The sequence below is a fragment of the Polyodon spathula genome, chromosome 21 (assembly GCF_017654505.1).
Source record: "Polyodon spathula isolate WHYD16114869_AA chromosome 21, ASM1765450v1, whole genome shotgun sequence".
Taxonomy (NCBI): domain Eukaryota; kingdom Metazoa; phylum Chordata; class Actinopteri; order Acipenseriformes; family Polyodontidae; genus Polyodon; species Polyodon spathula.
The window spans coordinates 27,121,254-27,146,143 of NC_054554.1; the positions used below are offsets into that span (position 1 = coordinate 27,121,254).

The following is a 24,890-nucleotide window of genomic DNA, read 5'->3' on the forward strand; positions in this document are numbered from 1 at the left end:
AGATGACGATAAAGCATGGCTTTCTTTCTGCAGACAGAGCACTCTTTAACTGCACTAATAGCTCCTGGCTGGCCTCGCACACCGTGTCACCAATCATTGATCACGCTAATGTAATTTACAGGAATAATCCAGGCTATGGGAATGGCTTGGTCTAGATATTGCATTTTAGGAAGATTTGTTTCCGAATTGAAATTCCTGGACTCATCACTTTTGGATGCTGGAAGTCCTGATTGGAATTCTTTAAAGAATAAATATGCATTACATGAGCAAATCCCCATTATTGCAGTTTTTTTTTTCAAACCCTGTATATTCATGTATAGGTTGTTTGACTGCTTTGACATACACACACAGATAGATATGACAGAGAGAAGGAGAGATAGTCAAGTAGCCAGCTGAATGATTGTTGTTATCTTGTTGAAGTTGCAGTCCACTTGAACAACTGTTTGTTTTGCCCAGGGCAGTGCAACACGACCCAGCTCTTAGCAGCTGTGTGGCGCAGCATTGCCTGCAGCAAACATTGTGCTGAGGGGCCTGCCATCTGAAACTAGATAACAGTCAGAGCCTGGTGCCCATCTGTGACTGAGAGAGGGAGCCCAGTCAGGAGGACACTGGTGTTTGAGGGAGGGGTAGCAGGGAGGCGGCGATACTGGAAGATCATTAGTTCACAGGCACTGCTGCAGCTGAAGCCATCAGAGCCAGTATCATCTCAAGCAAGTAAGAGGCTTAAATGGTCAGCACAGAACTGAGGTTTCATGTGTTCAAGATCCTAGTAAGTGCAAAATCCCGTTAACCAAGGTTTCATAATCTATAATATATATAACATCATTATGTGTAATTCACTTTATTCCATGAATATTTGTTCATTGTGGTTTGTTTAAACATCTCGAGCTTTGGCTGGCTAGATTGCTACGAGATACTCTTCAGGTTTTACAATGCAAGCCGTATGTTATTGTGCTGAAGGACTGGATCCCAAGCAGCGCTCATGTGTTGGTGTATTGTATACTGGCTTCTCTTCAACAGCTGCTGTTGTTTTTAGCAGTGGAAACACAATGGTCCCCTCTCTGGCCCCAGTGATACCACTGTGTCCCAGGCCTGCCTCCTGTGCTCATGGTGCATTGGATTAGCATTTATTAACGCCAAGCTGGACAATAGCATCTTAAACCCACAGAGCGTTGTATATTGAATATTGCATAGCCCCTCCACTCTAAATAACTCCCACAGGGTGGACAAGTTTGGAGGCTGGAGTGCAAATATATTACTGTGTATATCTATCTATCTATCTATCTATCTATCTATATATATATATATATAAACTGTTGCCATGCCTATTTGTCATTAAGCTCTTAGAAAGGCTATGCAGTCATCTTAAATGACTTGCCTTTTAACATTGTTATATTTGTTGTTATCAACCTATCCGTCTTAAATTAGCTTACAGGGTAATTAGCTACCAAGACATGGATTTCCGCTTTGAGTCTCTTTAGGCTCACTGCAGGGCAGTCCACCTCTCCAGTGCTCTCTGTGCTGGACAGCACATCGCTTTCAGAGGAAGTGTTGAACTGTTTACCTCCGCCGGCTTCAGCGAAACCGTATGAACAAAACTTCAGCTTACAGCTACATATCGTGTATTTAGTTGTAGATATGCCCCCATTCCAAAAGGTAAAACAGACCAGGGCTACCTGTCACATGTCTGACCTCCAAGTGACCTTCCATGTGTGTTCACTTCCCTCGGGCTGAAATAATCACATCTCGCTGAGCCTGGAGACCTTGGCTAAGTGTGGTCAGTGCTCAAATCTTTCCCATGTGGTTAAAACTGAGAAACTGAAAGGCCATGTAGAGAGGAGCCAAAGGAGAAATTGTGAATTCTGGCCTCGGAAATTGTGTGTTTGAAGCAACCAAAAGCAGAACCAACTAACTGAACATTCCCCTTGAACAAAAGCAACTTTTAATACTCCCTAGATACCCATTTTAGTGCTCCCACTAATCTTGTTTAAGTAGAAACCTATGGCTATGTGATCGGGCTAAGGGACTGGAGGGGAGCAGTGTGGCCATGTGACTGGGTTAAGGGGGTGGGGGGCACTGTTGGCCAGTGGCTGAAGATATGAGGTCTAAAACTAAGAGACAGCAAGGTGTACAACAGACCTTTTATTAATTAACTTAGCTGGCTAATTCCTGGTCACATGGGCCCAGACTCACATCCCTGGCTGATTGGAGATCCCATCTTTATACTTACTCTGGTTAATCAGCCCTGAGATAAACCGATCAGCATGTGCTTAGATGATGGATCTCCCCTCCACACCTTTGTCCATTTAACTCGAGTGCAAGTTCTATAGAAAGTGGATTCTACGACGGTACAGTGCCCCAAGGCAATTAAATATTGTAGCAAGAGTCTGTTTCTTTAGAGGACAGCTAGAATGGAGATGTCATTTTATTTAGGCATGGCCCGGCTTTCCACAAAGGAATCAGTTGGCTGTCCCTCCAGAGGGGAGAACATTGAACCATGTGGCCTCAGGAATGAGGAGCAGATCCAGAGTGAAATAACAGCTACAAGGGGTTTAAAAGATCTTGCATCGTCGTAATATCGCCGAGCTCTGCAAAGAACAGTGGAGCCTGTAAACTTCCTTTGCTGCTCACGGGACTGTAGTTGACGTCAGGTGGGATCCTAACACAGGGAGTGGATCTTCAGTTTTGCTGCAGGATAAAACAGGTTTCACATAAAAATGAAACCAGCTAAAGGAAAGGAAGATCATTGCAAGTAAGCTGTTAAGTTAATGAAGGCAAGAAGGTGCTTTTAAAGCCTGGATTATCACTCCTTGAACTACAAGACCAACATTCCCAATGAAGAGTTGTACAAGACAGCAGAAGGCAGATTCCCAGTTTTCTTTTATTGAAAAATAGACATTATTTCATACAGGAACAGAGGAAGTCAGTATCGAGAGGAGAAGAACAGCGAAACCTACATATAACGTGGTATACTCGACATTAACATCACTACTTAAAAGTAGATTAAGGCAGAACATTTTTTATTATTATTATTTTCCTCACAAATATACTTCTTGTTCATTATCCAGGAGAGGGCTTTTTTCCCCCATCCACATTAACTTCCAAAACTCAATCATACATTGTAATGGAAAACTATAACAAATGCTGTCGTCTCTTGACGCTGATGAAGGCATTAGTCTACATTTTGGCTGACTTGATTTGGTTTCCTGTAGTTTTACCTCAAACAGGTTCCCAGTGTACTGTAGGCTGGCTGCACCAACGTGCCCACCCTCTACCCAGACCCATTTCTGCATGTCGGGTTCACGCTGTTTATCGCTTACAGACATTTAAAAAAGAAAAAACAACAAGTTGCCAATGATGTGGTTTCAGTTGAAAGGTCCAAACCACATCTGCATATTCTTTTCTTTTTTTCACAAATCGTTCTGACACAGACAGAGAATCCATTCATCGTCAACAGTAGCACCAGCCTGGTACAAAGAGAGGGTTATTGAGCGGTGCATGTATTCCAGATCATCATTTTTATCATGCTACATTTCCAATGCACAGGGATTCTTTCAAGCCAAGCATGGTGGACAGTTACACTGGAGTTCAAATGCCAGGGTTTATTTTTCATTTTTTCTATTTGTTTTGAAAGAAAAATAAACTCATGAGACTTGAATGGTCGTTCTTAATTAACCCTTTAATACTTTATTATTATTATTGATTTATTGCTTTTATCATTATCATCCGTCTGAAGGCAATGGGGCACAAAAGGGCAATAAATACAACGTTTAAATCACTCCCACTGCAGGATTTAGACATGGTTTTTAATTAGTCATTTTTTAATTGCGCCACGATGTTGAACATATCAATTTGTCAGCTGAAGGGAGTGTAGCACGTTCTTATGCTAGTGTTCATTGCTTGTACTTCACAGTAAAACATGCACCATTCATAGTTTAATGTTGTTTATAGACAATAAGCATAATTAGTTATTTATTCCATTTTGAAAATAAATGGTGCACATTTTTATAAGAACCTTCAATGGCCTCCGCTTTTCTTTCTCAAACACAACAGGACCCAGATTTGTCTTACACAGTATGATTTTTTTCTAAACTTTCCGGCTTCAAGGAAAGGCCGCGCTGCAGATTAATAAGATAGAAGTACTTTCTTTTTCTATTAGTAGTGTCGTTTTCAGCTGAAATACAAAAAACAATAAAACTGCGTGTTCCACAGTCTTTTCTTTTTTTACACGTACAAAAAAGTTAGCGTTTCACAAGTTGGTGGTTGTTTTGTTCTCCCCTACTTGAAAAAAAAAAGCAGTTCGTCCTTCGCTACTCCTCTGCACTGTGATTGGTCGACAGTCTGAACGACAGTACCTTTCAATTTAGTGTCTTCGTTCTTGTCAACAAGATGTCCTGGATTCAAATCTCAGCTCTGCACCAATTCACTCTCTCCCCCCAAAATAACAAAACAAACATGACGTCTTCCACTCTCCATCCCGATATTCCCACTCTGTTCAGCCTGTAGGCAATAGCTGGCCCATGTATGGCTGGTCCTTGTGATAAAGACTACATTTCCCAGAAGCAGCATTATTCTCCTCCTCTACCAGTCTCCTTTTTCAGAGGAGTAACCAATACAAGTTCTTATTCCACATTAACTCTCTATGGGTTCTCTAATAATAATAATAATAATAATAATAATAATAATAATAATAATAATAATAATAATAATAATACATGGAAAACTGTTCAGTAAGACAAGGAAAGAACAAATGCTACTGTAAATCATTTCTATACCAGCATTATTTTATTCTCAAAACGGTCCTTGGTTGCTGTAATCTCTCAAAACTGAAGGGAAATATACAGCATCTGTTAAAGGATTAGCAAGTTCTTTTCCCTACTAGGTTTTATTCAATAGGAAGGAGGGACGCTGGCTTTCAGTACCACAGTTTATTAGGACCAATTCAGTGAGGTTTTTAGCCGCAGGGATAGAAATAAGACTCCCACCACAGCAGTTTGATCAACTCCTGAGTTCAGGATGACTCACCTGAGCTTGTTACCTACACACTAATCAAGCTCCTATTAAAACCTGGCATTGGTGAAACTGCTCTGCAACAGGAGTCTTATTTCCATCCCTGAGATGGATATTTCAATGCAATTAACAGAGCTAGTGTGCAGCAGAATGATGACATGCTAATCTCTACATAAATATCGATCCACAAAATGCATCTCCTTCAAATCGTGCTTTTTTTTTTTTTCTTTTGTATGCTGAATTAACATGAGTGAAATGACCACATCTGTGGCCTGTGGACCCACAGGGGATATAATGTGCACCGTGTTAATGATTTTAATATCTGAATCTGGTATGTGCAATACCCTTAGCCTGACATATGGTTGCAATGTGATTCAGTCTGGATTTCCATCACAGTTTTCCCTCCAGCAAGACCATTAACTGAACTGGACCAGATGCACGGAGCTGCTGCCTATGCTGTGGGCTACTTCCATCGTTCCTTAAATCCGAGCAGACAAACCTAGTCTTTCCAGAGCTGTTCTGGAACAGGTTTTCAGTATCGCTGCAGAAAGGCGCACGAGTGACTGAACTGTCAGTTTTGCACATTCCGAGCAGGGCACTGCTGCACTCAGTCCTGTTCATTGCCATTTTGTTAATAAATGTACATAATTTTGGACCTGACTTTGCAAATCTTTACAATGTGCATTTCTATTCAGTGAACTGCTAATTTAAGCTTTGTAATTTTTGCATCATTAGTGTCATCCTTCATGTCCTTAAACGGTATTTTTGAATTACCACAGATCATATTGCAGGTCCTATGCTGGAACTACATACAGCATTGTATGCAGTTTAACCACGTGGCTCTTTTCTTCTGTACCTTCTTACCTGCAATCTTCATACAGATCAGCTGCAGCTAGTTTTTCCATAACGGAAACCCCTGATTTAGATTTCTATAATAAACTTGCTACTGCAAAGATCTAAAATATGAACCAAATTCCTTTTTTTTCACTGCAGTTAAACTAGTTTCTTACTGGTGGATTCAAATTACAACTGGTTTAATTAAAAATACAGAAAAACGTTCTATCTTATGTTAAAGTTTGAAGGAGAGCTTTCCCTTCCAGCAAAGGTTAAATATCAGCTTCCCAGAATCCTACAGAATAACCAATCCAGGAGACAATATTGCTGTACGGTTCTTCTCTTTGAAAGTCCAGTCCTAAAACACCAAACTGACTTTTCAGGTGTTGGATTAAACATTTTTTTGAATTAATTCATTCATTTAATAAAACTACATTTTTTTTGGTTTGTTTATACTGTTATTTCGTCGTCATCCTCATCCACGAATGATAAATCCTTGCCTTCCTCCCCTTGTGGGGAGCTGAACTTGGCACTGTCCGTCTCCCCCCGCGCTTGGAACTCCCCAATGGGAGGCTTTTCCTCCAGAGCTGCAAACCCAGAGCTGGACACAGAGCAGTGGTCCAGATGCTGGCGAGGGAGCCGCAGCCTAGCCTCTGGACTGAAGGGGGCAGTGTGGTTCTCGCTGTCTGAAAGCAAGACAGGTTTTGCTGGGAGCTGCTCCAGGGTGGCGGGAGCTGGCGACCCCCTCCCCTCACTGCTCTTCCCTTCCTCGAACCCTAGATCGTCCTCGTCCCAGGCCTTATTATCCATGACGCTCAGGATATCGCCCAGCATGGATGGGCCCAGGTCGATGTGGAAGGACATGATGGATTCGGCGTGCTTCATCCCTCCTCCCGCTCGGGGGAGCGACGCAGGGGGCAGATCTGTGAGCTCCCCGAAGTCTCGCTCATCTTGGATCTCCTGCTCGCACGGCTTGGAGGCTGCCGCACCGTTGGCAGGCTTCTCATAGGACGGCAGCTTCTTGAGAGGGCTGGAGGAGAGGCTTTTGCGAACACGGCTGAGGCTGCCACCCCCTTGCCCTGCCTCCCCGTCGTTGTTGAGATGCGGGAGGGACACTGCGGCTTTCACAAAGGCAGGGGAGCTGCTGGCTGGTGCCAGAGTGTTCTCACGTTTGTCTACCCGCGTCACGGATGAGGATCTCTTGCTGTGTCTGAACGTACGGGCCAAGAACCCTGGTTTGGAGCTGGGAGGGTGGGGCGTTTGCTGAGGTGATGGCAGCTGGTCCTCTGTTTGCCGCGGGGGCTCTCCGGAGCGGGTGCTAAGGAACGAGGTGTCCCCAAACTCATCCCCCCCTCGCCCCACGTGCATGGTGTGGCGGAAATCGCCCAGGGGAGCGCTGATCATCCCCGCAGTCAGGTCGGCCCGGGAACGACGCTTTGACTGGGAGGTGTTCGAAACCAGCTGCTTTAAGATCGGCATCTTGAAGCTTTCAGTGGATTTCAATATATATTATATCTATTATAATAAACGTACAGAAAAACAAGTCAGTCAGTAACCAAAGACTAGCAGCGGTACAAGTACTTCCAGATATTCTCGCATCACATCCATCGCAGTCCTGTTAGACGCTGAACACAGGCTGTTGGATTAGGCATTCTGGTTTCCATTCTTCAACTCTGCAAAACAAAGAAAATAAGTATTAAAGTTTTAGTGAACAAAAATAATGCAGCCCCTGCATGCTTATGCAGTAATAATACATGTGCTGAACAGGGGCCCGTGTGCAATTCAAGTATGTGTTAAACTGAAAAAGCACAATCTTCAGATACAGTACAAGGACAGCACAGGAGAAAAGAGAAAGAACATCTTCCTGAGAAATACTGCCCAAGTTTACAGGTGATGACACCCAGGAACAGGAACTGTGATTAGACCACACAGCCTTCCCATCAAGCCCCTGGGTCTAATCATCACGAAGCAACACTTCTAATCTGACCCCTGCATAGTTAACAGTGTTAAAGAATATACATTAAAACTTTTCCCTGCCTTTTGTGGGCATTCCAAACATCAAATGATGTTCCTCTCTGCAAGAGTGAAAAAAGGGAAGAAAAGGAAAGAGTATACATGGGCACGAGAAAGATGGAGAAAGTGTGGGGTATCCTGAGAAGCCATGTGAAGAATGCACTGGCTGTCCTGCACTTTGATTTCAGGAAATTTCCCAGGCAGTTCGCCAAAAACGGTTCATTTACTAAAAAATGACAAGCAGATAGGATAAGAGAAAGTAAAGGAGAGACCCCCCCCCTCCCTTGTAAAACCACTCAAGTAGTCATCCTAATCCTCTTTAGATCCCCTCTTTGCAGGAGCCCAGATGATTACTGGGTTACTGGTTACACCTACCAGACTGGATCCGAGTTCAAAACACAGACCACCCAGAGACTGAAACAAAAGCTATTTTGTGTTCCTGGAACTGAAGGTTTATTTCATCTAATAACAAAACACACACTCCAGTCTTGTAAAACTGGAAAATGACTTGCAGTATTCCAAAGTATTTCAAAGAGCGAAGCAGAATGGAATTTAAAAAAAAAATTGCTTACTGGTTTCCCACAACACCACGACTAGCCACGCCCTACGGTCAAGCACGTTTGAATTTTCTGACTCTGGTTTCCTCAGAGAGGAGTGCAGTACGTCCCTCATCTGTGTCATTCAGTGGCCCCGCCTGTCAGGATTAGCACAGCGTCGCTGTTTGAAGAGGAAACGCCCTTCAAGCGTACCCTGCCGTCACAGTAGAGCGAACAGACAGCCAGGCGGCTGGCTTCCAGCCTCGTCTGCTCGCTGCATGGTCGTTTCTTAAAGATGGGCCTGTCTGTCTCTGTGGAATTGTCCGTCTTTCATTTGTCTCTGCTTGCGTCTGTGTCCCACCTCCTCTACCTCTCTTCCTGTCTATAAAAAGTCATTTTCATTCAACACTGCAGAACTGCATGCAGGATATACGGGTGTTAACTGCAGTCGAAACTGAAGACCTCTATAGCAGTTCAGGAAAGAGAATACCATTGAAAACTGTGGCCTGCTTTAGTAGTATACAAATCTGTGGACCAGTGAGCTAACTATTACACTAATTATGTATTCTTTAAACTTACTTAGTGCTAAGAAAATAGCTAAAGTCTTGTTTTTCAAAACAGATGTTCTTTAAAACTAGACACATAAAACAACACCATGCAAGCAAGGGTCCGATCTAAAATTAGACTATTCTGAGCATTCCAAGCTATGGAATTCGTGGAAGCAGACACATGCTGGCCAGGCCAGGTTTTTAAGTCGGGAACCTTTAAAATGATTGTGGCACTGGATCCGAGGTCATCCGAATGGCAGGACATGTTGAATTATGCTGGATGGACTATTGATGATGATCCTGCATTGACATCACAAGACTTCAAAACACGCCATTGTTTAAATCTGAAAATCAACTGGACAAAGAGATTCTGGCGTGCTATTTAATAACAAAGAGCTCATCATTACTCACAGGTCAGAATTCTGCCGAAACTAAACTAAACTACCACTACTACACTGGTTTATCCTCTCAACTTCAATCCCTGCCAGACTCTACTGTGTACAGCCACCCCCCTTGAAAAAGGAATTATCAATCTGTCTCATCTCAAAACAAATAGTCTTGTTATTACCAAACCTCATTAGTCACATTTCTGGCATAAAAGATTTGTTCAGAACGCAGACGAAATACAGTTTCACAACAACAGTAAACGATAAGATCATAGTTTGGATGACTTGCGTGCAATTCCTGAGCTCTAAAACCACCACGCTTCTTTCCCCCCTCCCTCCCTCCCCTCTACCTGCTTAAGTCTCCATAGTAACCCAGACCTAATCTATCACATTGCTTTGCACAAATAGCCTTTCCTGAGTGCCGCAGACTTTGGAAACACAATACAAAGCCTTTTCTTTCTTTCTCTCTTTCTCTTTGCTCTCTCTCTCTCTCTCGTCCCTGCCTCACAGTTCAGGTTTCCGGCCTGAAGCTTTCACACATGTAAATATTGCAGTTTACCACATCATTATGACTTTAAACCACCCACCCACTCTTTATATTGTGTAATCAAGAGCTTGTCCTGTCAATCACACTGCTCTGCGACACCTGATTGGACACCTTTCCAGCCAACACCCACTGCACAGGAGCAAAGCAGCAGAGCTGGTTAGAAATGGGAAATGAATAGGCTGTAACACATCAAGCATGCACAATGCTGAAAACTCATACAGCAATTGTTTAACACTCATTTGTATCAATCATGACACAGGCTCCTTCTCAAGAGGGTCCCAGGGGACGGCAGGCATGGCTTTCTTTTTGAAATGCACATTGTGAAACTAAAACCGCTGTCATAAAATACTTATTTTTCAGCCTATTGTGTACCTGACATGTTTTCACAATAACTACAGGCCCCTTTAAATGAGTAATGCTGGTCTACTTGAACCAAGGTTAATAACCCACTGCAACAATAAACATGTGCCACCAATTCATTAAACTCAAGTTTTGCCTCATAACAAAATAATGCAACATTAATGATCACCTTATCACGTACAAAAGATTTGATTTTCATAACATTGGTGCGCTAAGGCTCTGATCGTTATTTAGACTGATTTGCAACAGTGTGTTATGCATGTTCAGCTTGAAATCCAGCATAAGTAAAATGGATGAATTGGCTAGAATGACAGTATGACCCAGTTCTTATAGTCTTGCCAAGTGCCACAGTACAGAATGGATTCCCCAGGAACAAGCATGAAAATTACAGCTATTCCAAAGCACGCAATTTAACAAACGAAACACTAACCTGTCTAGTATTTTTCCACCACTGTACATTTAGGTCTTGCTATGGACTTAACTGACTTGAGACTGCCATAATTTATTATATAGCTTTCAACTGAATGCAGGAAACTATTCCAGACTGTGTCAGCTACAAGCACAAATCAAGTTCTGGGATACCCAAGCCCTGTCCTCAGACAGACTTCTTAATGCAGACACTGATAACAGCATCCTGCCAGCCTGATCGCTCACAGCAAACCATCATTAATAATCCACACAGCCCTGTCTCTTTAACAGCCCCAATTGGTCATGATGAATGTGAAATGGAAAACAAGGCTTTGGACTGCCAACAAGCCCTGCTGTGGTTATGTGTATGGTTCTGGCTGCAAGGGAAGCTCCTCTTAATGATGCAGAGAAGCACTTTGGGTTTTATGATGGTGTTCAATATTTCATTACTGTACAGTTTGGCTACTTCTTTAAAATTGACAGGAAATACTGATAGTGGCTCTCTGCAATAAAAGGGGTGCTTCACATTTTAATACCTTGGAGGGGGTCCCTAAGGGCCAACAAACAGTTTTAATAATGTACTACTACTGTACCATACAGTAGATTGTTGTTAATACCACTTTATTTGTCAAACAGTACCCCCCCCCCCCCAAATGCACAAGGAACATGCTGCTGTGTTGTGCATTACTTCTTGAATAATGCCATCAACTTTATCATAGATTTATGCAAGTATTTTATCAGCACTGGTTTAAATACAAAGCCAAGAACTGCAAAGATTATTATTTTACTGTAAATCTGTACAAACATTTTCCTAAGCCCGAGTCATGTGGTGTGCTGTCAGCTATTCCATTTTAAGCAGCCCTGTCTACAGGTCCGGTGTAACCTTACTGTGCAAGTCTATATGTTGCAAGGCAGCCAGTTTCTCTATAAATATCCGTTGAGCCCTTATAGTCACTGTTAGTGTTATCTCTTAAAGAATTAACCTTTCAATCCTGCCGAAGTAACAGTGTTTCTCCAATAAAGTGAAAAATACCTTCTCCCATTCCAAAAGTTTTATAACGGAAGACTTGAAACAAGTACAAGACCAATCGCTTGCCCTAGAATTAAACATATTAAGGATCACTACAGAAGCCTTTTCCAATACAAAGAGAAGAAAGCAATGACTCACCTTTGCTTTGCTTGCACTTGCCCACAAAGACCAAGCTGAATGTGACCCTCCAGCTGCTTTCACTCAGGCTGGCATGGAATCCTCTGTTTACTTTTAGAACTAGTTACTGTATTCCAATTCCTGCCAAGCTAAAAACCCTGGCAAGCAGCGTGGAGATGCAGCACGATATAGCACACGACTTACTGTTAAACTGTAACCGTTTCAATGTGGAGACACTCTATATTACTTTGTTCAGCAGCTCTTGATTTGTACTGAACCTCAGGACAGCAGGAAATGAGATTGCTCTGCTCACAGAAGCCTTTTTATTCACAGTTATGCAAATGAGACCATGCCCACGCTGTTGATTACCTGGGAGAAGGTAACGGCTGTCTGCATGCCATTGAAAAAACAAGTACTGAAGTGGCTTGATTAAAGGTTACTGAAAAGGCTCTTGTGAAAAACACTATATTATGTTAATCCTATCTTAAAACCTAATCAAAGACAAAGTCTGTTCAAAGTCACATCCCAAAAGAATGGCAGAGAGGCCAAAAACATGTTTATTGATCAAGGCAGTAAAACTACCCTTCTGGGTGTCACTGAGTTTATATGATAACGTCAGGCATTCAGAATTCTACATTGTAAAAATAATCTATCCAGTTATAAATTCTACATTCACATTTCAACAGGTGATACTACTATGAATGCTTGGAGTACCATTTTGTGTATTTAATACTTAACACAGTACTTTGCTGAGTTATTAGGGGTGCATTAAATATTTTACACTATAAAAATATATATTTTTTATGTAACTGAGCTAATCACTTCACTTTTTCTGCTTTGCATCAAAGCACATTGTTCAGTAAGGTTGTCCTGTGGGACAAGGGGTCTGTCAAGTAGGACTGATTGCCCTTGCTTCACGTTATCTTCCCAGTATGTAAACAATTGAGCAACTTAGGATGTAAAGCCAATGAAAAGCACAAAAGGGAACGGGATGATAAAGGGTTAAATCAATCAACACCTGTTTGAAGGAGTTGCTCCCAAATTCCTCACTGGATTTCGTTTTAATTCCAGCCCCCCTGCTTGTGTCTAGGTCTCCCACAGAGGGTTAGTCAGGAGCTACAGTAAGGACTTATTCCAATCAAGCTAAAATAGAACGCCACAGATTCACTAAGGGGTTGATCTGATCAACCTTAAGCCAAAAGCTGGGGTTTTTATAAACTTAACAGCATTTTACACCACTGGAAATCCAGGAATATGCTTAAGAAAAAAAAAACACAGCTTTGACTCAAAGACTGATCACCTCAGCCCCAAAACTTCTGCTCCAGTGAAAGGTTTGCAACATTTTGTTTTTTTTTTCTAAGTGGAATCTCATACAACAACTCTAAATTTAAAATGTGTGATTATAGGGAAGAGAACAAGTATAGTAATCACATAGTTTTGGGACCCTGTCATTAAGAAAGTGTAAGATAAAACCGACTGCTCCGACATAGTGAATATCACTCCAGCTGGCACACGTTACACAATAGACATGTGTGTCACACAGAAACACATTAAAGGTTAAAAAACATACAAACTGAGCCCCAGGGGCCTCCTTCTCTGACGCCAGTCTAAAACAATATTACAAGTTGCAGTCTGTCTGTTTAAGGCTTAAAACCGCCAACCGAAACGGCCATGCCAGTGTCGGCACAATACCAAACCACACTCCATTAAAACAAAAAAAAAAAGAGCACAAGGCTTCCAGAACTCCCAAGTACAGGTAGCAACAAGCCGGCTGCCACGAGACAAAAGTTAATCCTTAGCAGGTTTAACCAATTTGCACCAATTTGAACAGACCTCAGCTCAGACATGTGGATCCTTGTCCCTGCCATAACCTTTCACCGCTCCAACCCAAGGCACAGGCCCAAGCAGTGAGGCAGTAACGTTGCCAGGGAGACGCGCTGCCTGTACACAAACCAAATCACATCTCCTGCTGTACATACCAAGATATTAGGGCTGTTTCTTGAGCAGGGTTGGCAGATTTAAATCGTGATTTCGATCACTTGATTATTTTTTTTAAAAATGATTGATTGAAATCATTTTTTCATTTACTGCCTATTTTATTTAGTTTCTCAAGGAAAAGCATGTTTTAAAAAAACGTTTTATTAACACAAACATCTTAAACTCTTACTGTCTGTAAACTAAAACTCTTAGGGCTGTATTCTGATCACAGCGCAAATGCGAGTGCAAGTGTGAACGGCGCTTTCAATCTCAATGTACTAATCACCAAATGGGAGAAAAGATTTGAGATTCCATCAGAAGATGTTACAACAGTGATAACACTGGTAGAAAAGAGGTCCAGTCACATTTTGAAGAATGGTCTCCAACACACCTTGCCATTCACTCAGTCATGGGACTCTGAAATATGAACACCTGCTTCCTATTTGAAATCTCACAATGTTGCTTTTAGTATAGCAAGAACAGGCATTTATGTGTCAGAGTAAAATATATATATATATATATATATATATATATATATATATATATATATATATATATATATATATACATACATACATACACACACACACACACACAGTGGCTCTCAAAAGTATTCACCCCCCTTACACTTTTCCACATTTTATTGTGTTAGAACATGGAATCAAAATGGATTTAATTAGGAGTTTTTGCCACTGATCAACACAAAAAAGTCCAGAATGTGAAAGTGAAAAATAAAATCTACAAATTGTTCTAAATTAATTACAAATATAAAACAGAAAATAATTGATTGCATAAGTATTCACCCCCTTTGCTGTGACACACCTAAATAAGCTCTGGTGCAACCAATTGTCTTTAGAAGTCACATAATTAGTTGAATGGAGTCCACCTGTGTGCAATTAAGGTGTTTCACATGATTTCAGGTTAAATACACCTGTCACTGGGAGATCCCACAGTTGGTTAGTACATTTCCTAACAAAAACTACATCATGAAGGCAAATGAACATTCAAAGCAAATCCGGAACAAGGTTCTTCAAAAGCACCAATCAGGGGTAGGATACAAGAACATTTCCAAGGCACTGAATATCCCCCAGAGCACAGTAAAGTCCATTATTAAGAAATGGAGAGAATCTGGCACAACTGTGAATCTGTCTAGAACAGGCCGTCCTCAAAAACTGAGTATCCGGGTGAGAAGGACACTAGTCAGGGAGGCCACCAAGAGGCCTATGGCAACTCTAAAGGAGTTACAGTCTTCCAAGGCTGAGCTGGGAGACACTATGCATATGGCAATAACAGTCTGGGTGCTTCAGGAAACTGGCCTTTATGGGAGAGTGGCAAAAAGAAAGCCATTGTTGAAAAAAACTCACATCAAATCTCGGCTAGAGTTTTCCAGAATGCATGTGGGAGACTGAGACCAAGTGGAAGATGATTCTATGGTCTGGTGAGACCAAAACAGAGCTTTTCGGCCTCAACGCTAAGCTCTATGTTTGGTACAAGCCTAACACCACACATTCCTGAGAACACCATCCCTACCATGAAGCACGGTGGTGGCAGCATCATGCTATGGGGATGCTTCCCTGCGTCAGGGCCTACAAAGCTTGTGAAGATAGAGGGCAAAATGGACGCAGCAAAGCACAGAGAAATCCTGGAGGAAAACCTGCTGAAGTCTGCAAGAGACCTGGGACTTGGGAGAAGATTCACCTTCCAGCAGGGCAATGACCCCAAACATACAGCCAAAGCCACACTGGAGTGGCTTAAAAACAAAAAGGTCAATGTCCTGGAGTGGCCCAGTCAAAGTCCAGACCTCAATCCAATTGAGAATATGTGGAAAGAGTTGAAAATTGCTGTTCACCAAAGGTCCCCATCCAATCTGGCGGAGCTTGAGCAATTTTGCAAAGAAGAATGGGCAAAAATTGCAGTGTCCAGATGTGCAAAGCTGGTAGAGACTAAATAGACTCATGGCTGTAATTGCTGCCAAATGTGCCTCTACCAAATATTGACTCAAGGGGCTGAATACTTATGCAATCAATTATTTTCTGTTTTGTATTTGTAATTAATTTAGAACAAGTTGTAGATTTTATTTTTCACTTTGACATTATGGACTTTTTTTGTGTTGATCAGTGGCAAAAACTCCTAATTAAATCCATTTTAATTCCATGTTGTAAATAAAATGTGGAAAAGTCCAAGGGGGGTGAATACTTTTGAGAGCCACTGTGTGTGTGTATATATTATACACACACACCTAACCTGGTAGTAAACCAATGGAGTGCAACTTTTTTAAAAACACTCACACACACACACACACACACACACAGAAAGAGCACTTAACTAAAACTATCAAATAAAAAATAAAGCACATTTTATGTAAATGGTTAGAGACAGAGAGGCAGGAGATTTAGTGGAGCTGAAATGACATTCCGGCAGCGTTGTGCTCCTGGAATATGGAACTCATTACCTAAGCTGCTTGGAATACAACCGAACCTTTTAAAATAACCAGACAGAGGGCATGTTGTATCCATTGAAAATGAATCACTGCTACCATCTCAAAATATACACAGAATTGTGTTGAAGGTTCTAGAAGATACAAGGTGATATCCACACAAAAGGACAGAGCGGGAGGGGCTCAAATCAGCATGGTTTTACACACAGCAACTACATGTAATATAATGAACATTACTGCTAATCTTAATGTGACATAACATCTACTGGGTATAAACTATCTTAAATAAGACAACTAATTTTAGCAGGCTAGATTATATAAATATCTACTCATACTGAGTGAAGCAATGAATTAACTATGTACTGTATGCATGCTTTTGAAAAGGACAAGACCCTCACATTTACATCTTAATTGCAGTACAGTAGTTCCTGTACAGCTTTCAGCAATGCTTGGTGCACACAAAACAAGACACACTAAACCAGACACAGTTTACAGAATTCAGTTTTTCACTGTAGCCCTGGAAACAATGCCAACAGCATTAGAGGCACTACTGTAATGCACAATCGCAGTCTGAAACAACTCTGTTGTGTTGAATGTTCTTCACAGAAATCCAGGATCAGAAAAGCTGAGTTGACAGCAACACTGTTTTCAAAATTCACCAAACCAGTGTTTCACTGCTAGAACCGCCTCAGGGTACAGCAATAAGGCTGAGTGCTACTAGTAAGATCAAGGTACTGCAGACGGCAGCCTTGGTTCAACAAATACAGCACTTTTCATACAAAAAGCCCAGCACACACATGCACCCACAAGGTCAGCCAGCAAGCCAGCAAGGACTGTGGGATTGTGGAGGAGAGACCAGGCAAAGGGAGTACTGACTTTTCAATTACGATGCGCTGGGAGGGAGAGAAGCAGTATTCCCCTGATAACCATGGCTTTACTATGGAAATAAACTCAGTGTGTCTTTTAGTACCATTTCACATCCTGCCCCTCCTACAGAAACACAGTGTGGCTCTTCTCAAACATACAGTACACCTGTGCTCCCTGTAACACATGCCAAACTACACAAGAACTTCGACTTCATTTCAATTGTCGTTGAGATGAAACAGAAGTTTCCAACGGTACTTGTGCAGTTTTACCATGCTTTTCCCCACAGTTGTACTATGAATTTAGCAAAGGTTTACCGGGTTTGCCATGTTTGTTAATATGCTTTGCCATGCCTCGTACTCTTTACAATCCTTATCTATACTTTACCATGCTTTCACAATGGGAAACTTTCATATGGGACATTCTGAACTTTACTGAATAAATTGCAGGGTAATGATATAAAGTAGCAAAAATATTTTATTTATAATGTAACTCACACCCTAACGGAAGTCTGATCATGCCTGTTCTATTATTTTTTAATTCTCACTCCCATACCACAAAGTTCTTCCTGTCTGTTATAACCCAGACAAGCGACTTAAATGCTTCACATGAACTGAGAATGCTGAAGTGTAACTCTGCACTGAACCCTCTACTCCCAGCATATGAAACTGTCAACAGCCTTGTTCAAATTACAGAACAAGACTTACAGACTAGACACACTGAGGTTATTTTCTACAGCAGCATGGGAGAATATTTAAAAGATTCTTTGAAAACATTCCCTCCCAGAAAAAAAAAAATAAAAATAAAAAATAACACCCTTCCCTTTACAAAGGAATAATACAAAAAAAGCAGTTTTATTTTCTGTTTTTCTTCTTCATTCAAGTGTTCAACGCTACAGAACAGACTGAATAAGACCAGAGAAAAAAACCCCATCGTACACAATGGAAACACAGAGACAGGCAAAGATTATTCCATCTGGGTTCCGTCAGAACAGTCAAGTCATACAAATACAAGATACGGTGTCCTCTTTAAAGACTAATTCATGGATTACAGTAGTAAAAAGCATAACACAAGGATTTCAATTAAAAAAAACTAAAACAAAGGACACATCCACTTGGTTCTTCTTTTCATTAGGAATTGAAGATCACTACTGTCTGACTCGTTCATCTACAATTATAATACACTCAGTGCTAGAATATGTAGCAATAGTTATGTCACTACAGCAAGTTGCTTTATGAATTACTATGAATAAGCACGTCTGTACCCTAAACCCTGTAATACAGCTTCATAAGCTTTAAATCTATATAGCGCACAGCACAGTACTGTATGGGAATTGTCAGGTTGGTACACTTTCAGAGCACTGCACATAAAAGGATTGGTTAACAGAGGTGCTTGTCAAAGCCTATGTATGTATAAAGGCTGAAAAAAAGGAATACAGAAGTTCCTACAATCTGAACGTGCTTAATGTTGCGTCCCGGGTTGGTTAGATAACAGATCTTGTGTACGTGGCTCACCATCCTATTTGCACACTGTTACAGGACCTCCTGTTCCCAACCATACAGAATGAAAACTATTATGAAGAGAACAATAGGGACTGCTGAATTGGGACTACTTCAGTGCTGACTTAAGTGGAGCCAATTAATGTGAAACTGCTATTGATTGCTAAGCAGCCAACACATTACTCATTATTGCTCTTGGCAATAGCCCGGAGGCTCTGACGAGGTTCCTGAGTTACTCTTTGTCACCGGGCGATTACTGGAAAATTCTACAAGAGGTAGGAAAACTGGTGCACGCCCACTGCCAGGTTCTACAAAGAGAAGGAACTTGGTAGCCCATGTCAAGCTCTGCTAACTGTCCCCTAAAAAGTAGCTACTTTTCATCATCATGGGTTTAATAATTATCTTCATTTATTCTTAACATAAAATTGAGTTATTTACCAAATCAGGAGAGCTGAAGATTAACCTCATGTCTGGCACCAACATTTTTGACGTCTCCTGCATTAGATCCGTTTGCCAATAAACCAAAAAAAAATTAAGTCCATCAAACAAACAGCCACAAAAAGCATTTTTATAATGCCCCTTGAACTGAATCTGCAATTGAGTGTATAGAAGGTGGAGTACTTCTTATGGTATTGAGGGTAATAAACATGTCTGCAAAATGAGAAACAAACCAGAACCGATCAAAAGACATGATCAAAATCAAAACAGCACTGTAGTCACGCCTCTTTGGCACATTGCTCTAAAGAAAGCTTATTGTGTATCAATTCAAGTACGTTTCTCTTGTTCAAGCTGCTACATGTGGACAGTAATGATCACTCAACTTGTTCTGTCCCCAGTAATGAAATGAATAGCCCTAGTGTAACCGTCTGCAAGATCACACAGAGAATGAGGTCATCCTTAGTGTTTGTAAGATCAAAAGTAATCTGGCACCTAGATTCCTGCTCCCTTCCAGGCTAAACACCCCACCAGAACAGGCATGCTGAATTCTGCAAGAGGGCCCGAATAAATGTATCAGCATTCACTCACTGTCTCATAATCTAGCAGCTACACGCATTCCACAAAAACAAACAAGACCTATGTACATGTAGACAATTGGAATACATATTTGCACTGCAATACCTTGGGTAAAAAAATATATATACATAAGGGCCACAGTTAATGCACAGCTTATTGTGGGTAATCAAAGCAATGCCCAAGCAACTATCCCTTTGAAAGCACATGCCTGCTTTTTGATAACCTGTTTGGTTTGTCTATACTACAGAAGAATATAGCAAAAAAAAAAAAAAAAAAAGACCACCTGTCTGACTTGGCACGAAGCCAGTGTGAGCCTGGGTAACCTCAATGCTCGGTTCAAGATGCTGAATCCAAAAATCACAGTCTTACTGCTGGAGAGGAAAACGCCGAGATTAGATGTTCACAAACACTCAAGAACAAGGCACAGCTTTAGCAACATTTAAACATGGGTCAGGAACTACATCTTACTGGGGTGGAGGCCAATCCTCTGAAAACATCCTTGACATCAGCAGGCAGTCCCCGTTTGCCCAGCAGTAAAAGACAAGTAGTCATGGTCATGACAGCGGACGGCAGCTTGGGTTGGCAGCGAATGCAGCAATTTAAACTGGCATGGTACTGGAAAAATTAGGTTAAGATATATAGTAACAAAGGTGTAGTTTGGCATATTTAAAGTAATGATCATTATGTGCTAAACTGCCCACTATCACTGTTCCAGAAAATCTCACAAGCTACACAAGCCAAGTAAGAGAATCAAATTCTGCTTGCAGCTGCTATACATTACCATCATGGACAGCAGGGTCAGGCTGTTCAGTTTCATGGATGGGAGATTGCCATGGAACAGCTGTGCTAAAGGAAGGGATATGAATGGATCTGTAGGGGACTCTCAGAGCTGCACGAAGCCCCGGGGAACTATTATGAGGAACAGCAGGACAGCAAACCCAAGTGACCCGGTTAGATTCCAGTTTAAGTGAATAGCCCAGGCCGTTGCTAAATTAATAAAACTATCTCTCCCCAACCCCTGGACTGCTGAGAATCACTGCATTAAAACAAGTTGTATGAGTTACTCCATTCACATAGAGACCCCTTATAGAGCACTGATTGTAAATGACTGCTTTCACTCCATTAGCTTTAGAAGCCTCTCATCCACCACTCAGCACTAACTCAACTCCTTTGACACTCCAGGGCTGCCCATAAATTGTTGCCTTGCTGTAAACCCGATTCGGTTTAAACAGATTATTTTACTGAAGTCTGAATAAACTTCTTTATTGAAGTTTTCTAGTATGAAAATACTGTTATATTATATTATATTGGGTATATTACACACACACACTATATAGTGAATAGAAATATTTAGGTAGAAGCTCACTTGACAAGTTGGGCGTGTTGCAGCCAGACAGACCTGGGTGTCGTTATACCCAGAACACCCCCATTAAAGAACGGTGGTCTATAAGAAGAAACAGCCCAGACAAATGAAACTCTAATAACACGTATGGTTTAAAGGGGGAAACCTATAATTAAACTAAACTGACATTGGTAATGAATTGGATAATCTCTTCAACTTGAATGCCGTGATTCCAGCAAACATGAAAGTGCAGAGACTGGGTTAGCGAAGGTTAACCAGGACCTTTCCTGCAGCGACAGACAGCTTTCAAGTGATCGCAGCTTAATCCCCTTACTAATTAACACAGTGGTAAATGCCAAGATCGGCAGCTGGCATTTAAGTGGTAACATTGAGGCTATGCATCTAGTATTGGCAAGGCAATTGCCTAATCTGGCCAAACTTTTAGCTCCCAAACATCGTCACGTTTCTGTTTTTGGGACACCCAGACGCACAGCTGTTGTTCATATTGTATATATGTTGGTTATAAAGCCAGTGCTGGCAAGAAACTCACACTAGTTCTGCACCCAGTTCTACAGAACTATCTTATGTCTGTTACTAAAATTACTAACAGGTGGAATTTGAAAAAGTCAGGCCTGTGCTAAATCTACTCTGAGATAATTACACTTATCACAGCATAAGTAAGCTTCTCCACAGTCTGCAGGTTAGAGAATATTTATTTACTGGGGGTCTGACTGCTCAAACTCCTGACTCCTTATCTTAGAGGTTAGACAGATAACCCTCATCGCATTGCAATAAAACCTGATAGGGGGAGGGACCAAAGGATGGGTTCCAGGGATTCTGCAGCCATGAGGCATAAAGGTGCCTGTTTATCAAACCTACCTGTGCAGTGGGCATTGCTAGTCTTGATGAACAGAAGAATGTATCATCTTTACAGGGACACACACTAAACCCTCAGGTCAGAAAGCCAGTTAAGAGTTGCTTTGACATACCATGCTAGCGATTCCCAATCTAGGGCCCTGACTCCCTGCAGGCTACAAGAGGGTTTTAAGGGTAGGGGAGGGAAGGAGAGGCTGCTGCTGTTAAAAATATCTCCCAAATGACATTGACCTGAGGTCACCATCAACATCAGCCCTCTCTTACATTTGTAATCTTCAGTTAACATTTACAAACAGCATGTACAGTAATACACCAAAGAGGTTTACTGTAAGGAAAATGGTTTTGGTGGGCGGGGTCGTCAGTCAGGGTACTTCAAGTTCTGAGCCAAGAAAGCTTGGCATACAGACCCAGTATTTTTCCCCAATCCAAACGCTAAAAAGGCTATACAAAAGTAATAACCTGCAGGGGTTTCATGACTTTGGCATAATAATAATTGTTATGATCAATAACGATTCCAGAGAAAAAGTCAGAATGGTTATTAGTCAGACTGTTTCTCCCGCATTAAAAATAATTGATCGAGCTTGTGTGGAACTACCTCCCGGAGCCGCTCTCTCCAGACCTGAACACGCAGTTTAGTTAACTCGATCAGCAATTTTTCGAGAACCAAAATTCAGGTTGCCAAACGGTCCCCCGAGAAAACGACATCTGACAAGGCAAGCACCTCCAACTGATAATTTTGGATACATAAAAAAACCAATTGTGATTGCATGAAGAGCAGCGCTGCGTTGTGTAAATTGTGGACATTTGTTTGGGGCGTGAAATATTAACGCAACGTAAATTATATTATTTTTTTCTCCTCAGTCCTACTCCTTTTTATATAAAAGTGGCGTTTCATGGATTTTGGTTCACAATCTGTTTAAATGTGTGTTGCTTTTTAAATTGCACTGTTTATCGCTAAATTTACGAGACCATCTGGTCTGTCTGAAGTCTTGCGACATTCAGCCGGGCAGCACCAAACAAGGTTGGCATACACACTACCCTCGTCAATTAGCAGATATGAAAGAACTGCAAACAATTCAGCAAAGGTCAGGTATTCACGCAGTCAGGAACTTTCCTTACATCAATACGTAGCGTACTCAAAGCAACCAAAGCGCTTTGTCAGTCGCCGTCCTTTGTTGTGTACGAAAATACAAGCGACGTAAATCGAATGCAGTTGTGTGATAAATAAACAACACATCAATAATAACTACATACAAAAAAAAGGTGGCGTCTATTTTACAAAGCAAGCAGGCTTTTGTAATTATCTGTAATGGGTGAAGGAATTATAACTGACGGGCCATAGTCCAGGCACACCCTGTGCAAAGTACTGCACCGCATAGGCAATGCAGCACACAGCCTACAAGCGAGCACAAAACCTCACCTTTCCAAAACACATTTACAAAGAAAACTAAAACATTAGTAAACTGAACCCCGCTCTTCCTAAACACCTCTTGCATCAAATCTCTTTATTTTACCTTTTGAAAAGTTATATTTTAAATCAAATGATATATTAAAATAAACACACACAAAATAACACATGGAAAGTTTAAAATAAAAATCACAAAACAAATACAAATAAGAATTATAAACATTGGCTCACAAGTACCATTGTTATCGAATTGTAACAGTTACTGTATAACAGAAACACTGTGTTTATTTATATTAACTGTTGCCCTAAACCCGTAGTCTAACTCACCCTCAGTTCAAAGCACTCAGCCGACTGATTTTTCTTTCTCCGACTGCTAACCGAATGAAGTGGGCTGTTTAGTTCGTTATACTTTCCCCGTTCCCTAAGGCGTGTTACTCCTGGCTCCAAAAAACACCAAGTTTAAATTCACAGCTTTGTACATCCCGTGCTGATTTCGATTGTACTGGTGTTTATATATTATATCACAGGTTCAATATGAACAGGAATGTAACTTCGTATGTGTTGTTTTCTTTTTCTGAATAAACAGATCTAGTTTTTGTTATAGCCCGGGTGCTTTGTTTGTTGTGCGTTGATGGCGCACTCCCTACACTCGCTCACTCATACTACCCTATCTCTCTCCGCAGTACAGTCACCACCCACTTGCATATATTTAAAGAGACAAAACCAATTTTCTACAGTCGCCAAAAGTCGAATGAGAACTCGAACCTTGCTCACGCCGCTGTCAAATCTGTATGCCCTGGCACAATGCGCATGCCTAAAATTAGATCGCCCCACGGGCACGGCTCGCAGGGTTTACAGATCAGAGGATTTCACATTTCTGCTCAGGGCACTGGAGATAAGAAATGGGCAGAGGGTGTTTTTTTAAAGGATTTTAAAGGATTATCTAAAGGTGTTTTGTTTTGTGAATGAAAATATTTTGTTCCCTAAGAATTATTCATAATGTGCAAGCCCATAATGTGCAAGCGGATGCCCTGTGACAGCATGCCAGTTGGCAGCTGTGACTGCTGATTTCTATAGAATTTCTCCAGATGTTCGATTTACTTTGACTGCCAAGTAGTAGAAAATCACTTCACATGCCACAGGTGGAGCTATTACTTGTTGCAGAGGAAATATATTTAGTTGTAAGAGCCATGTTTACGTGTTGTGTCAGTCAGTGAATATATATTCTGGAAAATGAAAAAAAAAACTACTTTTAAAAAAAAAATTACAATGTACAGCCACGGTGTGCCAATATAATATTACTGTAGGTTAAGGAGTCATACAAGTACAATGCATTCCAATGAGTTAGAATGCACTGTACTACCCTTCCCTCCTGGATGCGGAGATCATGCGTTTCTCTTCTCGACTCGACTACTGCAACTCTCTGTATGGTGGTCTCCCGTCAAGCACCACAGATCGACTGCAGCTAGTCCAGAATGCTGCTGCCAGGATCCTTACCAGATGTAAAAAACGTGATCACATCACCCCTATCTTGCCCAGCTGCATTGGCTACCTGTAACGTTCAGGATTATGTTCACAACTCTCCTGCTCACCTACAATGCCCTTCATCACACAGGTCCCGAGTACCTCCTCAACCTGCTGACCCGCTATGTCCCTACACGCAAGCTGAAGTCCTCTGACTCTG

The 24,890-nt window shown here is 41.4% G+C and overlaps 1 protein-coding gene across 2 annotated transcripts; it reads right to left on the minus strand.

Moving 5' to 3' along the window:
* Positions 1 to 2,862: 2,862 nt before the first annotated feature.
* On the minus strand, positions 2,863 to 23,874 carry LOC121296302 (cdc42 effector protein 4-like). Of its 2 annotated transcripts, none has more exons than XM_041221692.1 (2): positions 23,534 to 23,874; positions 2,863 to 7,517 (listed from the first exon to the last, which is right to left on the minus strand). In XM_041221692.1, the coding sequence occupies exon 2, from the start codon at positions 7,321 to 7,323 to the stop codon at positions 6,295 to 6,297; it is 1,029 nt and encodes a 342-aa protein (XP_041077626.1). In that variant the 5' UTR covers positions 7,324 to 7,517; positions 23,534 to 23,874; the 3' UTR covers positions 2,863 to 6,294. The 2 variants fall into 2 exon arrangements, with proteins under 2 accessions (XP_041077626.1, XP_041077627.1); XM_041221693.1 differs by lacking the exon at positions 23,534 to 23,874 and adding an exon at positions 11,811 to 12,042.
* Between the last annotated feature and the right edge of the window lie 1,016 nt (positions 23,875 to 24,890).